This window comes from Carassius gibelio, chromosome B23, assembly GCF_023724105.1.
Source record: "Carassius gibelio isolate Cgi1373 ecotype wild population from Czech Republic chromosome B23, carGib1.2-hapl.c, whole genome shotgun sequence".
In the NCBI taxonomy this organism is placed as follows: Eukaryota; Metazoa; Chordata; class Actinopteri; order Cypriniformes; family Cyprinidae; genus Carassius; species Carassius gibelio.
In genome coordinates this window covers 5,829,024-5,842,601 of record NC_068418.1, presented here as the reverse complement: position 1 = coordinate 5,842,601, position 13,578 = coordinate 5,829,024, and the positions used below count along the sequence as shown (strand labels likewise).

At 39.5% G+C, this 13,578-nt stretch overlaps 1 protein-coding gene across 1 annotated transcript in view; it reads left to right on the top strand.

Annotated features, from left to right (window-relative positions):
- Positions 1–12,908, top strand: part of si:dkey-9l20.3 (uncharacterized) — a 34,375-nt gene extending 21,467 nt beyond the window's left edge. Inside the window, exons 30-33 of the mRNA XM_052594290.1 lie at positions 73–227; positions 11,285–11,527; positions 11,857–12,019; positions 12,608–12,908. Coding sequence (XP_052450250.1) covers positions 73–227; positions 11,285–11,527; positions 11,857–12,019; positions 12,608–12,697 — 651 coding nt within the window. The 3' untranslated portion in view covers positions 12,698–12,908. The remainder of the gene's footprint in view (positions 1–72; positions 228–11,284; positions 11,528–11,856; positions 12,020–12,607) is intronic.
- The last annotated feature ends 670 nt before the right edge of the window (positions 12,909–13,578 follow it).

Here is a 13,578-nt window from a genome sequence, read left to right as displayed (position 1 = left end):
TTATTATTATATTAATTATCTATGCTGATTAGAAAACTGGCTTGAGGTTGATATTTGTTGATGTCCTCACAGAGCAATGGCACTCACTTCATCTACCAAAACGCCATTCATTCTAACTTGTCAGTGGGTGTTATTACACGAGAGAGATGGATGAATATTGCATTTTCTTGTGCATACCCTCTGATCCAGAACCTCTCTATGCCCAAGGACATCCAAGCTGAATGGAGGTAGGAGCTAAATCTAACATTTTGTAAATGCTTTTTTGGTAATCTGCCATATCTGCCATAGTATGTTTATTGTCAGACAGTGAATATCAGGAAAAATATGGAACAAGCTCTCTTTTACTCTTATATTTGACGTCTTTTGATGAACACTATAGTGAATATAAAAATGGCTTTTTGAAAACATTTAAATACCGTATAACATGCATGGTCTTTCAAGTATTTCATCTAAAGTCAAGAGTCATGTCTGAAGTTGTCAACCTGGGGTCTGAGACAAGTCTTAAGATTTTCATCACAAGTCCAAGTCAAATCTTGAGTCATTTCATGAATTGTTGCAACTAAATTATCATACAGTACTTAAAAATTCTATTCACAAGCTTGTATTATAAGTACAAAATATACAGTACCGGCCAAAAGTATTTATACCCCTTCATTTTTCCACGTTTTATGTTGCTGCCTATGTTGGTCTGCTTTATATTACTTAAGTCTACACTTTATACACTATAATGGCAAAGCAAAACACAAGTTTTCAACATAAAAAAATGTAAATAAAAAAAATAATTATTCCATTGCATAAGTATGCATACACTTAACTGGGACAGTTTAAATTTACCTCAGGAGCATTTATATTTATTGTAGATACACTACGAGTGAACTTCTGTGGCAAATTCAATTGAATGGATGTGATTTGGAAAGGCACACACATCTTAATAAAAGGTCTAACAGCAGAAAATACATATCAGAGCAAAATGGGAGTGCTGTTTTTTGTATTTTTTTTTTATTTATTTTTTTATTCCAGGAGCGTGCCAAGCACTGAGCGTCTTCTTTTTTATTTTATTTTATTTTATTTTTTTTATTAGATTAGATTAGATTCAATTTCATTGTCACTGCACATGTAAGGTACAAGGCAACGAAATGCAGTTAGCATCTAACCAGAAGTGCAATAAACAGTAAGTACAGCATATACAAGGTCTACAATATGTACAATAACTGTACAGATAAGTATTATGGACATAATTTAGAGATATTAAATACTATTAGCATGATATACAGATAGGTGTGCTATGAACATACTATACAGATGGATTATGTAAAAGTGTATGTACACTATAGGCAGAACTATGAACATATGAACATAATTTACACTATTGCAATGGACAATAAAGTGCATAGAAAATATTTCAGTGTGCAAATGGATTATTCAGTGTTCCTGGATGAACAGACAGTTGTGCAAGTAATAACAAGTTTACTGTTTTTTGCTTGTTGTAAACAAATAAATAAATCAGTCAGATGTAGTGATGAAGAGGGGGAGGAGTCTGTGTGTATGGTGTGGGGGGTTTTCCCCTAAAACCCCCAGCAAGGAGACAGTTGTAGGGAAAAAGCAGTTCCTGAATCTTGTGGTCCTTGTCCAGAGGCTCCTGAAGCGCCTCCCGGAGGGCAGGAGGTTAAACAGGCTGTGGTCAGAGAGTTGTCCTTGAGAATGCTGTGAGCTCGATGTAGACAGCGTTTCCTCTGGATGTCCTCAATAGCAGGAAGTGGTGTCCCTGTGATGCGTTGGGCAGTTTTCACCACCCTCTGCAGTGCTTTGCGGTCAGCCACTGAACAGTAAGCAGTGGTGGAGTGGGTGTGGCCTGACCTAACATGCTGGGGCCCGTTGGTCAGAAAGTCCATAATCCAGCTGCAGAGGGAGGTGTTAATGTCCAGGTCTCCAAGTTTTGTGGTCAGCTTGGAGGGAATGACCGTGTTAAATGCTGAACTGAAGTCAACAAACAACATCCTAACATACGTGTTGATATGGTCCAGGTGTGTGAGTGCAGAGTGCAGCACTGGCCATATTGCTTCCTCTGTGCTCCTATTGCTGCAGTAGGCAAATTGGTGTGGGTCCAGTGTGGGTGGGAGGCAGTCTTTGAGGTGTGCTAGGACCAGTTGCTCAAAGCACTTCATAATGATGGGTGTGAGTGCTACAGGGCTTAATGCAATGTGGACATCTGTGGAGGTGAGTTTGAGAGCTTGGTGATCTGCTGAGTGTGTGATTTTGGTGGTCGTCTCCTTGCTGTTGCTTTTGAAGTGAGCATAAAAGTAATTTAGCTCTTTAAGAAAGGAGACGTCTGTGACCGTTGGAGTGGAGTTGCTTGACTTGTAGACACTGATGATCTGGATGCTCTGCCATATGTGTTGGGGGTCAGAGTTGGAAAAGTGTTCCTCTACCTTCAGCTTGTAGCAGTACTTCGCCTTTTTGATGCCCCTTTTCAGGTTAAACCTGGATTTACTGTAGGCCTGTGCGTCATCTGACCTGAAGGCAGTGTCGAACCTCCTTGTTCATCCATGGCTTCTGATTAGGGTATGTTGTTATCTGTTTTTCTGTTGTAACTCTGTCAATGGTGGTGTTGATGTAATTCAGTACAGAGGAGGTATAGTTGTCAATGTCCGTGTGAGAGCCACAGGCAGTCTGAGAAGCAAACATACTCCAGTCAAGCCCCTTTCACACTGCCATTCCGGCAAATACAGGGGTAAAGTGTTCCGGCAATTTTTCCCGGGTCGCTAGATTTTGCACTTTCACACTGCCAGTGATGACCCGGGATATATGCGTGCTTTCTCACACAACCCGTGAAGATCCTGTAATGACACGTGACATCATGGCGTGACGTGTAATGTACGAGTTGAAAACATTAGGCACATTATACTTTCACTGAAGCAAGCGAACGATCACGGCATCAGCGCGGAAAGTGGGGAACTAACTGATCTCTGCTTCATTACAGTTTGCACATATTTTTTAGTTGCGAACGTTGATCTTCATTCAAAACAGCAGGTAAAAGAGTCACGCGATAATGTGCGTCATCACTTCGACACGGAATTAGATCTGGCTTTTGTTTACACAGCGCTCATCCCGGGTTGAATCTGGCAATGTTACTAGGTCCCCGACCCGGGTTCAATGCGGGAATCAATCCTGGGACGTGGTTGCTTTCACACAGAAGGCGACCCGGCAATGTTCCGGCAATATGCCGGGTCCGACGTGCAGTGTGAAAGGGGCTTCAGTGAGTTGAAACCTGTCTTGAAGTAAAGAGTCTGCTCCAGTTGGCCACACTTTGATGGTCCTCACTGATGGCTTCACACGGCTGATGAGGGGTGAATGCTTAAGGGCCGTTTCATAGTCAACGCATCTGTACGCATACGCGTCCCCGAGACTACGCATCATTACGCTTCGGCCGCCATTATGCGTCGGTGCGTAGCCAAATGTGTCGTCCTAATTTTTGATATGCGACGCGCCGATTCACGCAATACTATGCGTTGTCAGTGGGGGCGACATTGCAAATATTGTACATTAATTCAAGTATATTGTGTTTACAGAAGAAGAAGGTTTGAATACATTGGCGGACGAAGAGGAAAAATTATGCGAACTTATACGTATTCATCCACATTTATACGATAGTTCATCAGCAACAGAATACACTCCTCTTCAGATGCCATTGTGATCTGAATATCACGCGACCAGACTCTACTAATATCACCCGACTCTACTACCCCCTGTTGCGTGAGCGGTGTATTGCATACACGCATCACCCGTGACGCTTGCGTTCACTGTTTAGACTATGAAAGGGAGCGTGTCGCTCGCGTTGCTTGCTCGCGTTGCTTGCTCGCGTTTCTAGAGTTGACTATGAATCGGCCCTAAGGATGAGAAACAAAAAAAAAGCCTCTGGGTGAGGAGTCTATTGTTTACTAATGGCTGCATGAAGTTCGTTCCAAGCAAGCTTGGCATTAGCATCTGGTGGTATATATACATGGGTGATCCAAAGTTGTAACTCATCCATTTTGTTCACCAGTGACCGCACATTAACGAGGAAAATGCTGGGTAAAGAGAGCCGGAGCGGTGTTAGCTTTGGCTTAGCTCTTAGACCTTCATGCCCCCCTGCCTTTGTTAATGATCTCGACACCGCCTGCAAGCACTTCCACCCGGCCAGAAGAGTGCGTAGCCTTGGGTGTTCTGTCAATCTAAGGGATGAGGCGAAGATTGGTGATAAAACTGTTGGAAAAGTCCCCACTGATATCCAAAAGCTCCTGTCGGGTTCTTCAACTCTCTGCGTCGAGAGTTGAAGAATGTTCAACTATGGGTAAAACACAATGCCTCTCATTATCACTTTTAGTTCAGCTAAGCACTCACAGTGGATAGGAGCAGGACCAATACCGACTGTCACATCCTGCTTGTACTACAACTAAACAACAAGAGAGAAGTTCTTATTGCTTGTCTCTGAGTTATGTCTTTCACAGATGGAATTTGTGGACTAAAATATTTTGTTATGAAAAATAATGCTTAAGAGAAACATTTAATTTGCCATGTGTGGATATTCTGTATCATAGAAACCACAGAATCTCAACTGAAAAAAGCTGGCTAAAAACGTTTTGGTGCTTAAAGTGTGGTGGTAGCAGCCTCATGCTGTGGTGCTGTATTTTAGTGGCAGAGTAGAAGGAAAGCTTAATGCACCAAAATATTGAGATCGCCTTAATGAAAACCTGGTCCAGAGCCTCCAACAGGACAATGACCCTAAACAAACAGTAAGAAAGGCTTGTAGACAACTCTGTGAATGTCCATTAGTGGCCCAGCCAGAGCCTGGAATTTAATCAAATGAAATAATTCTGGTGAAACCTGAAAATGTGCATCTGCCCCCATCCAACCTGACAGAGTTTGAGAGGTGAAGAGGTGACGAGAAGAATTGCAGATTATTTCCAAATGCTGATGTGCAAAGCTCATACCCAAAAGTCACCTTTATTTATATAGTGCTTTAAACAAAATACATTGCGTCAAAGCACTGAACAACATTCATTTGGAAAACAGTGTCTCAATAATGCAAAATGATAGTTAAAGGCAGTTCATCATTGAATTCAGTTATGTCATCTCTGTTCAGTTGAAATAGTGTCTGTTTTTACTTGCAATCAAGTCAATGATATCGCTGTAGATGAAGTGACCCCAACTAAGCAAGCCAGAGGCGACAGCGGCAAGGAACCGAAACTCCATCGGTGACAGAATGGAGAAAAAAACCTTGGGAGAAACCAGGCTCAGTTGGGGGGTCAGTTCTCCTCTGACCAGACGAAAACCAGTAGTTCAATTCCAGGCTGCAGCAAAGTCAGATTGTGCAGAAGAATCATCTGTTTCCTGTGGTCTTGTCCTGGTGCTCCTCTGAGACAAGGTCTTTACAGGGGATCTGTATCTGGGGCTCTAGTTGTCCTGGTCTCCGCTGTCTTTCAGGGCAGTAGAGGTCAAAAAGTATTATATTATAAATAACTTATTTTTTACCGAACTGTTGTATAAAAATCACATTTGCACTCATGTTCTACATGACAAAAGCAGGACTTGTGATATTGCTCTCACTGCTGGTGTGATATTGATTATTTTATGATATAAATGTGAGACAAAAACCCATAAAGGGTTTTTTTTGCCCCAATATATTTTTGGGGCATATTTTTTAGGGCATAACTGCATTTATGGAGATGTTGCCCTGTATCATATTTGTGACGTAGACATGTGGGGGTGTGTTAGACTGAGCCATTTTAAGAGGCTGTGGCGGTGGTTGACTTAACTTTTATAAAGAATATATCTTTGGATCTGAAACATTAGTCTTTGCAACTTTACAAATCTTCTTTATGCACCAAGAGCTTGTTACACTCCAAACAGAAAGGAAAAATTGAAATCTCATCATATGAACCCTTTAAAGTTCGCCTTCTGCTAATTCACATCCGCACGCTAGGTGAAGCCGACCAACAATGCATTATTCCTCAAATATGTATCTTGTAAAAGGATTTAACATCATCAACTGTTCAATATATGTACACTAGAAACAAACAATCTATAATAAATACAACAATAGGCCACATCCTAAAATACAATCAAAAGTACAATTAGAATCAAGCTACACTTGAAAATGTAATTATTAATGTATTTGCTTACCCACTATAAGCCATCATCGAGTTTTTATAAGGTATTTGAACACAGTTGTGTGACCACAATGTGTGAAAACAACCAGCCCATACTGGTAAAAATCCACCTACTCATTGTTGTATAATCCTAATAAATAATAATCAGTCTGTCCACACTAGCAGATCCAGAGGTGCTTGAAGAACACCTATAAAGTTGCAAAGACTAAAGTATTAAATCCAAAAAGATATACTTTATCAAAGTTAAGACTAGGGCTGCATGATATTGGGAAAAAAATGACTTTGCGATATTTTATTTTTCTGCTATATATATTACGATATGAAATCTAATCTAATTTTTTCTTACAAAAATGGGGTGAGCACACTTACATTCTCATTTTAAATGATTGACACCATCGTGTTAATTGATTAATATGCGCGAGGGAGAGAGAGCAAGACAGCGCTCCTGTTGTTTGAAGACTGTGAGCTTGCGGCCGGGGCTCGCTCGCTCTCGCCCTCTGTCTCTCTCTCTCTCTCGCGCTCTCTCTCTCTCTCTCTCTCTCTCTGCCCTGTTAAAGTGACAGGACTTAAAAACACATGCATAATGTGTTTGATAAACATGATAAACTTTCACTCTATGATGGTTAAGCTGTGCAATTAATCCGCGAATCACATTCGTCAAGGGCAGGGGAGCAGCTGGCCCATACAGTTAATTAATTATGGATCAACTACGACAGCCTACATCGCACATCCTGCGATGTGACTATCGTGGATTCGTACAATATGCGATATCGATGCTTAAATGACACATCGTGCAGCCCTAGTTAAGACTCTGCCACGCCCTCCTAAAACACCTTGTTTAAACATGTCTATGTCACTGTGTGGAAATATTTGTGTAATGCCACCCAAATGTTCACACAAAGAAGGATGGCATGGTTTCAGTAACCACAGATAGCGTTGAAGCAGCCATGTCAGGGAGATGCTGTGTGTCGAAAGCAAAAGCACCTTATTTAGCCTTCCAAAATTAGATGCATTTAGGAATGTTTAAGATGACGTTCAACAGAACACCAACGCATTTTATTGACGACCGTTCCATCAACCTGGGAAAGGAGGTAATTCTGACCCTGCTATGGCAATCTGGTGCGTCTGAATCAGCTACTGTAAGTATGTTTTGTTATTAGTTGAAGTATTTGCTATTAACTGTTCAAATGCGCAGTTTTGTACGTTGTGTATGTGTGTGAGAGAGAAATAGTGTCACACAGTGGAGTCAGATGTTTTAACCATCCGTGGCTTGTGTACTGCAAACACATACGAGCTTCATCACTGTGTCCATCACACCACTCTGTTCTCCTTTCAGGCTTTAACTGATGGTAAAACTAAGGACATTATTAACTGTCCTTACATTTATTTTGAAAGATGAAGCTTGCAATTATGGAAATTAGGCATTGCATTTCCGACAAGAGCTTGCAGTGTTTGTCCAATCACAATGCACTTGGTCAGTTGGCCAATCAGAGCAGACTGCGCTTGTCGGAAGAATGGACTTTGTAGAAAGCAATGCGTTTGAGAGAGGCTGGGCATAGAGGACCTACAATAATGTACATTATTTGAAAAATAATGTGTTTTTTGAACATTAAAGGATGTCAACATATTCTGTTACACCAAATACAAAAAAAAAAATAATGATCTTTAAAAAAGCATCATATGACCCCTTTAATGCTTTCATCACGGTATATGGTATTATCATGATATTGAAAACTGAAAGTTTAGCTGCAAAAAAGTGGTCATAACTTTTTTCTTATAACAAAAAGAACTGAACATTTAAATCCAATAAAGCAATACACATAAAAAATATATAAAGAAAAAAAAATGACATCGGTTAAAGTGCAAAAGAATTAAAAAGACCAACACTTTACAATAAGTTCTCATTAGTTAATGCATTAACATTAACAATGAGCAATATATATATATATATATATATATATATATATATATATATATATATATATATATATATATATATATATGTTACAGAATTTCTTAATATAAAAACACAACTAACAGTTCATATTAGCTCGGATTCATTAAATAACACAGTGACAGTAACAACTTTTAATTATAACAACATATTATTACATACTGAAAGATTAATGAATGCTAAGAATAATTTTTCATTGGCAGTTTATGTTAACTAATGTATTTACAAACTATGAACACCATAGAAAATACAGAAATCTGAATGGCTGTTTAAATAATTTAAAATGTTATTAAATAGTAGCACAGCTACTTTGTTTACGGGGTTTCCAGGGTAACGGCTGCATTTCTGTGGTTCCTTCACCACCATCTGGTATCATTATCATTATTGTCATCATTATCATTATCATGATATATCGCATTACCGAATACCGGCACATTCTACTCTACTGTCTAGAGTTTTGGGAAGCTGCCTCAAGAACTCAGTGGGAAGAGCATGCCCTCAAACTATTTTTTTTTTTTTGGATGGGTCTTAAGGATACTTTGAGGGACTGAACCACTGAACTGTGAACTTGATCTACTGGATTTTATTATTAAGATCTTGCAAACAGCTTAAACACTCCCAAGTCCATTGGTCCCAGAGGTCCCAAATCAGGTGGACCCAAGTTCATTGGTCCCAAGTCCGGTGGTCCTGGTAATCCCAAGTCTGGTGGTCCCAAAATCAAACTTCCTAAATCCAGTGGTCCCGGAACTCCTTCCACTATCATCAGTGCTGCCAGTGATAACTACCGTAATCTTATGTATCTAGGATTCACACATGTTGACAGCTCCTCCCGAGGCAACTGCTATAACTGCTCCCAAGGTGGATGCATCCATGCCTGAACACTCAGCCTGTAGTGATTCGGCCAAGGAGGCCATCTCTGAATCCTCCATGTGTCTTGCCATGGCCAAGGAGGCATCTCTGAATCCACTGCGTGTCCTGTTATTTCCACAAATGCGGTTTCTTCTTCGTGTCAGCTCTGTCATGGCCACAGAGCTCAACTCTGAACTCTCCGAACTCCGTCACGGCCATCGAGGCCGTCAGTAAACTCTTTGTGCTCTCTGTTCCAGCTCCACAACGGTCTCCAGCTCTGCCATTGTCTCGGGCGATGCTTTGGTCTCCAGCTCCACCATTGTCTCCAACTCTACTGTGGTCTCCGGCTCTGCTGTGGCCTCCGTTTCTGCTGTGGCCTCCGGCTCTGGTGTGGTGGCATCTGGCTCTGAACTGTTCTCCAGTTCCCCTGCTTCTGCTCCACCACCCTCCTGGACTTTTTTTGTTTTGTTTTGTGGAGCATTGGGAAGCCACTATTTAAATGGGGGTTTATGTCATGCTCTTCCTGTACTTGTGGCCTGGTTTTGTATATGTCACAATATCACAGTCTGATATTGCCCTTTGTTGGATGTTTCTCTGATGTTCTACTTCATGGTTTTCTCAGTTGGTTTATTTGGGATGTTATTTTTATTATTTAAATAAAGTTCACTTGCATATGGATCCTGCCTTCACTAATTTCTGAAAGCACTCAGAATTAAAATTTGTGAGGAAATTCCTTGGCCACAATTGTGGAAATTATTTTTATTATTTAATTTAGTTATTTTTTCTGCACAACAAGTCATTTATTAGATTAAAAATCATTGAATCACTTCACTGCCCTAACAAAAAAAACCCTAGTCAAACTCCATGCTTAAAGGGTGTAGAGGCCCGTTCACACGAAGAAAGACAACTATAAAGAAAACGATATTAGCGTCTACACTAGTGAATTATATAATCCGTTTATTTTAAGCGCATATGTGTCTGCCGCTTCAAATTCTCAAGCTCGTTACAGCAGAATGGACATATATGGATGGATGGATGGATGTATATAGTATCTCATTCCTGTTATCTCAGAGAACCAAGGATACATTAGTAATCTGAGTGTTCCCTATCTAAATAGTCTCTTTCTTTTGGAGCTTTCAGCCAAGACAATCCACACCACTACTGGGGATCACCGTGATTTTGCCAAGTAAGGCCTGATATAATTGTCCAACATAGACCTAACCTTATCCCTTGCCCTAAATCTTACTCTACCCATGATTCATGATGCAGATTCCCATGTTTCTCAGAGCAGAACAAATATGTGTATCCAGAAACAGTCCAAGTTGAAGGACTGTATATTGGTAACCACCACCATTCGAATGTGAATCTCAATAACCGTCTGTAATGAGGGACTATTTGGTTATTAAAGTAAGCATCTTTCAGATTGACTGATAGAAAAAAATCCCTTGGGCAAATGTCCGTAAGGATCTGTTTAAAATTCAGCATCCTGAATGGCCCCATTCACTGCATTTTCAGAGTGGAGAATGTGAGCATCATCGTCCTGAATCAAAGTTCGGAGCACATCCTTGGAGCAAGTGAACTGAAATGAGTACGCTTATACTATAGTGTGCAGAGCCCAAACTGGTATACCAGGATGCTTTCCAAGCCTACAGTCAAGCAGCAAGGGTTCATATGGACAGAGAATAATATGCCTAGCAAGATCTTGATTAGCTGGTTCAGGTGTGTTTGAGTGGGGTTGGATTTAAACTCTAAAAGCCGTCCAGGTGCAGAATTGGACACCCCTGATCTATGTTTTGATCATTGTTCCGAACCTTATACAGACACGGTTTTTTACAAAAAAAATATTTTCTCAGCTTTTTGTTAAAAATATTGCTTTTTTATGAAACTAGCCCACATTCAAATGTTAAAAAAAATACATGACTCTAAAATAAAATGGTTTGTTTAAAAGTGTAAACTCTGCTCTTTCTTTTAGCATATTGCAGGTTCAGATACATAAGATATACAACAAAATTACTCTTAGGGGCATGAATCTATTTATGTATTTATTTATTTTGTGAAAATTATCAAGATTGCTGGAGGTGGCTGGCAATAAAAAAATAATAAAATAAAAAAATAAAAATATAAAAAAAAACTGGCAGGAGATTATAGTACCCCATGCCCAGTGAGTAACATCTACACATATGCAGATATCAGCTTTGCTCCACACAACTGTGTATACTGTACAAAGGCATAAAACAGGAAATCGTGACGATTGCTGTCTTTATTTTCTTTTTTCCCATTGTGTAGGCACTAAAGAAAGGGGATGTTTAAATCTTACATTTTTTCCCCACAGTGTGATAAGCATCGACCTTCCTGGCCAGGGCACATACCAGATCCGGATGATTCTTTACCATGATGCTCAGTTTAGCAGCCCATATGAGGGAGATGCGGAAGTGCAGGTGAATCAGCAGATGTATGTTGCAGTTGAAGTGGGAGGAGTGGATAGAAGTCAGATTGCCACAGTTCTGGACAACTGCTGGGCCACACCGGTTAATGATATTGATCATCAAATTCGCTGGAATCTGATTATTAGAGAGTGAGTAATTTACTTGATTTTTCTGTGCTGAATACATTTGTTGTTCCATTCCCTTATCTTAGAAAGGGAATTGTGTAATTGAGAGTACATCTGGAGAGAAGAACATTCCATATGTGTTGTTGTGCTGCAGTTTGTATTATAAAATTTTCCTTTTTTTGGAACGTAGGTAATGTATATATTCAAAGACTCAATTGATTGTCATGAACAAGAAAATAAGCAACACAATCTGCTTAAACATTGTTCTATCTATTTTGGATGAATTGTGTGCTAGAGCACTGGAAACACTGCAATTTGTAAAAGTCTTTATTCATATTATTTCCACCATCTAGATGTCCCAACCCTGAGGATGGTACAGTGGAGGTTTTACAGAATGGTATTGACACAACAAGCCGTTTCTCCTTCAGGATGTTTACCTTCACAGGGGGTTCCGATCAAATCTTTTTGCACTGTCAAGTTCACCTCTGCCTAGTACGGAATGGCAGATGTGCACAGGTAACATATCCCTTTTTTTCTTCTTCTTTTAATAATTTCCCTTTCTTGCATTGCTTTAACAGTAACCTTCAAATAAATTACAGTATAAATATAAAAATTTGAAAAAGAAGATCTCAGGTGATGCATGTAAAGGCTGATTTATACTTATGTGTCAGACCTACGCCATAGCCTTTGTAGCCACAGGCTATGTGTCAGTTTTCATTTATACTTCTGTGTCATTAAAACTACTTTCAGTCTCCACAAGGACTTGTATAACGGCAGATCAACATTGTTTGTTGCGGACAACTAGTGATGTATAATGCTATGTAGTATAATAAATAAGACACTTGTTCTTTGCTGTTTTATTTTATATAAGAAGGTGTAACATTAAAATGCATTAAAATGCATATAAACACACAAAACTCAAGTACATATGGGGGGAGGGATTCTAGTAGACCGATGACAGCGTTTGCGGTCCGTGTAGAACTGACGTGCTGTTAGATTTATTTGCTGTTAGAGGTGCACGTCAGGCTACAGCCTAGGCTACGGTTTAGGATGTGCTGAACTGTATAAATTGTGTAATTAATGTTAAACATCTGTCATTTTCAGTCATGCAACCCTGGACGTAGACGCAGAAGGCGCAGATCTGTGGACTTCCATCACACTACAGCGATCACCATGGGTTTTTATCAGAGCTAAGCAACCCTGCTGGATGAAAGATGAATGATATCAGAAAGAAAACTTTTGTCACTATTGAAAATGTGTTATTTAAAACTGTAAACATTTTTAGGGTGGGGCTATTATGACTCTATACTGGACTAAAATTGTATTAAATCATAAGTATTTTATATATATATAAATATATATATATATATATTTGGTGGTGTTCATTAAATAATACCTTGAATAAACCTGGTTACAATTGAACTTATTGTTTTGTTTTTGTACATGTGATTCATAATGCTATTAAATCATTTAAAGTATGTCAACCATTCAAAATACCATATTAATGAAAAAATCTGATGCCTATGGAAATGACACTGAACGCTTGATTTAGAGTTCAGATTGAGATGTTGGTGGGCGAGTTTTAAATTGCAGATGTTTATTTCTAAATCTCTAAGATTTGTTTCCCTATTGAAAAATCCAGCACGTTAGGTATGTTCAGTGGCGACTCCAGACAATTTTGAGGGGCAATTTTTGGGGCAATGGGGGGTCCTGGTCATTTCAAGGGGGGCTCTCATTAAAACCAACAAAAAAAAATACAGTGGACACGGCTAATAACTGCATATTACTGCTACTAAACAACAAAAACAACACAGCATATCAACTACTTTGTTTTTAATTAATTAATCAATTGCAGTTTGCAAACAATATGCTCAAACTTTAAAGGGTTTGTGCTTTAAATGGTTTGCTTAACCAATACGAATTAATCCACAAATGACTTAAGCGGTTAACTTTTTTAACGTGGCTGACACTCCCTCTGAGCAGGGCCATGCAGAGACCTTCGGTGGGGCAGGTGTTCAAAGTATAAAAGTGGCACATGGAACAAGGCTTTAAATGGCGCTGTTCAAAATATCAAT